Here is a 2,155-nt window from a genome sequence, read left to right as displayed (position 1 = left end):
CCCGCTGAGGGAAAGCTGGCGCGACTGCTGGTTGGTCCGAACGCGCGCGCGGTTGGCGGCGATTGGTCCGAACGCCCGCGCCGTTGGCGGCGATTGGTCCGAAAGCGCGCATGCCAACAGCGCTCGCCCCGCCCTCCTACCGGAAGAGGAAGAGGCGGAGGCCCTGCCCCCGCGTCTCCAGCTTCCCCCCCTCCGCGGGATGGGGTCCGGCCGTGGGGTAGGAGGCTGAGCTGGGGAGGGCGTGCCCCGGCGGATGGCCTTACCTTGGCCGAGGCGGTGCTGTGGTGAAAGAGACGGGTTTCAGGCCTTACCGCCCCCCCATCGCGGGGGGCCGCATCGCGGGGCGCTTCAGGCGGGGAGGGGTCTCAGGTAGTTTACAGTGCGATCGGCTGCTGAGGGCTTTATCCCTTCAGGAACTGAAAAAACCCACAGGCGGGGACCGTGCCACCTCTGTGCTGCTGCTTGGCTGTCCTCACGGTGGGAAAATCCTCTTTGGAAAAGCAGTATTCACGTGCAGCCAGCAGCACGGCGTGCTGCTCTCTCCTTGTGAGGTGCAATAGCCAGGAGGCTTTAAAAAGTCTTTTTTTTTAAAGTCTCTTAAGTGTTCGCTTATTTCCAGTGTGCCTTCAGTCAGGTTACAAACTCACTGTTTCAGCCTTCTCCACATAAACGCTTTTCCCCGCATGTCTGATGCTTTGAGGTTCAGTTTTGTTGGTAAACTTCTTTTATGCAACACGAAATGTAATCCTAGAATCAACCTGTTGGAGTTGTTTTTTTAATAAACATTAATTGGACCATAACTTTGTAGAATTTGTGTATGTGAAAGTGTAACTATTATTCATCTTTGCCTATTTCCCTGTAGTTTGTCAAGGCTCAGAGTCTTTCTTTTACTTCATGGGTAAGCTCCTGAAATTGATGGCTCTTTGTAGAGCAATAACCCTTTTCTTGATATTTCTAGCTGAAGGACTATCTATGATAATTAAAATTAAATTAATGCAGTGGTTTTCCTCGGGATAAGAAGGGTGTTATGAAAACCACTCTGTTGTACTAATCTGTTGGTTAAGTAGTTGAATGGAAGGATTCAGAAAAAAATTATTTGCCTGCTAACTGCACAAAAGAAGGTACCAAAGAGACTTATTTTAGGGCCTGTAGTGACGGGACAAGGGGTAACGGGTTTAAATTGAAAGTGGGGAGGTTTAGATTAGATATCAGGAAGAAGTTCTTCCCGCAGAGGGTGGGGAGGCACTGGGACAGGTTGCCCAGAGAAGCTGTGGATGCCCCATCCCTGGAAGGGTCCAAGGCCAGGCTGGATGAGGCTTGGAGCAACCTGGTCTAGTGGAAGGTGTCCCTGCCTGTGGCAGGGGGTTGGAACTGGATGATGTTTAAGGTCCCTTCCCACCCAAACCATTCTATCATTCTATGATTTAAAAAAAAAAAAAGGGCAAATTATATCTCAATACTTTTTTCACAGAGAGATGTTCCCTAGAGGGTCAGCTTTCTTATCAAGAAAGCTAGTGTGTTTTCTGTGCCTTTTTTTGTTTGTTTAAGGAATAAGTTTGTGGTGTGAATGTCTGGTGTTCCAGAGACAATCAGTGACTGTTAACAACTGATTTATATTTTTTCCTTTCATGTGTCCTGATTGTAACTCCAGGATTTGCACAAAATGCTTCAATTACTGTGTTCAGGGTAACAATTCTATATATGCTCCAATTCTGGACAATATATAAGCATTCTCATTTGTAAGATTTCAAAATGTAACTATGTAAGTAAATGCCATTAGATCGAAGGGAAAACTGAAAGAGAGATCACAGCTTGTCTTTTCTCACAGCAATATAAAGCAAATTCATAGCAACTGGTAATGTCTGCACCTCCCTGCTGAAACAGGAATTTGTGCATGTCCTTTAACATCATTGCTGAGAGTTTTACTCCTCCCTGGGCAGCAGCAGTACTTGAGGTGTGGCCTCTTTGCAGGGGTCTTAGGCCGTGGTGGTCTAATTGTGATTTATCTTATTGGAGACCTTATCGCAGCCTTCCAGTACCTGAAGGGGCTACAAGGAAGCTGGGGGGGACTTTTTACAAGGGCCTGTAGTGACAGGACAAGGGGTAACGGGTTTAAATTGAAAGCGGGGAGGTTTAGATTGGATATCAGGAAGAA

General features: G+C 47.4%; 2 protein-coding genes across 2 annotated transcripts in view; one reads left to right on the top strand and one right to left on the bottom strand.

The window, feature by feature from the left end:
* EME1 (essential meiotic structure-specific endonuclease 1) overlaps positions 1 to 112 on the bottom strand; it is a 4,441-nt gene extending 4,329 nt beyond the window's left edge. Inside the window, exon 1 of the mRNA XM_010152311.1 lies at positions 43 to 112. Coding sequence (XP_010150613.1) covers positions 43 to 112 — 70 coding nt within the window. The remainder of the gene's footprint in view (positions 1 to 42) is intronic.
* The window catches only part of MRPL27 (mitochondrial ribosomal protein L27), a 4,487-nt gene continuing 2,442 nt past the window's right edge, over positions 111 to 2,155 (top strand). Inside the window, exon 1 of the mRNA XM_010152310.1 lies at positions 111 to 204. Coding sequence (XP_010150612.1) covers positions 111 to 204 — 94 coding nt within the window. The remainder of the gene's footprint in view (positions 205 to 2,155) is intronic.

The sequence above is a fragment of the Eurypyga helias genome, unplaced genomic scaffold (genome assembly GCF_000690775.1).
Source record: "Eurypyga helias isolate BGI_N326 unplaced genomic scaffold, ASM69077v1 scaffold16975, whole genome shotgun sequence".
In the NCBI taxonomy this organism is placed as follows: domain Eukaryota; kingdom Metazoa; phylum Chordata; class Aves; order Eurypygiformes; family Eurypygidae; genus Eurypyga; species Eurypyga helias.
The sequence above is the reverse complement of the archived record's forward strand: the minus strand, read 5'-3'. Positions and strand labels throughout refer to the sequence as shown.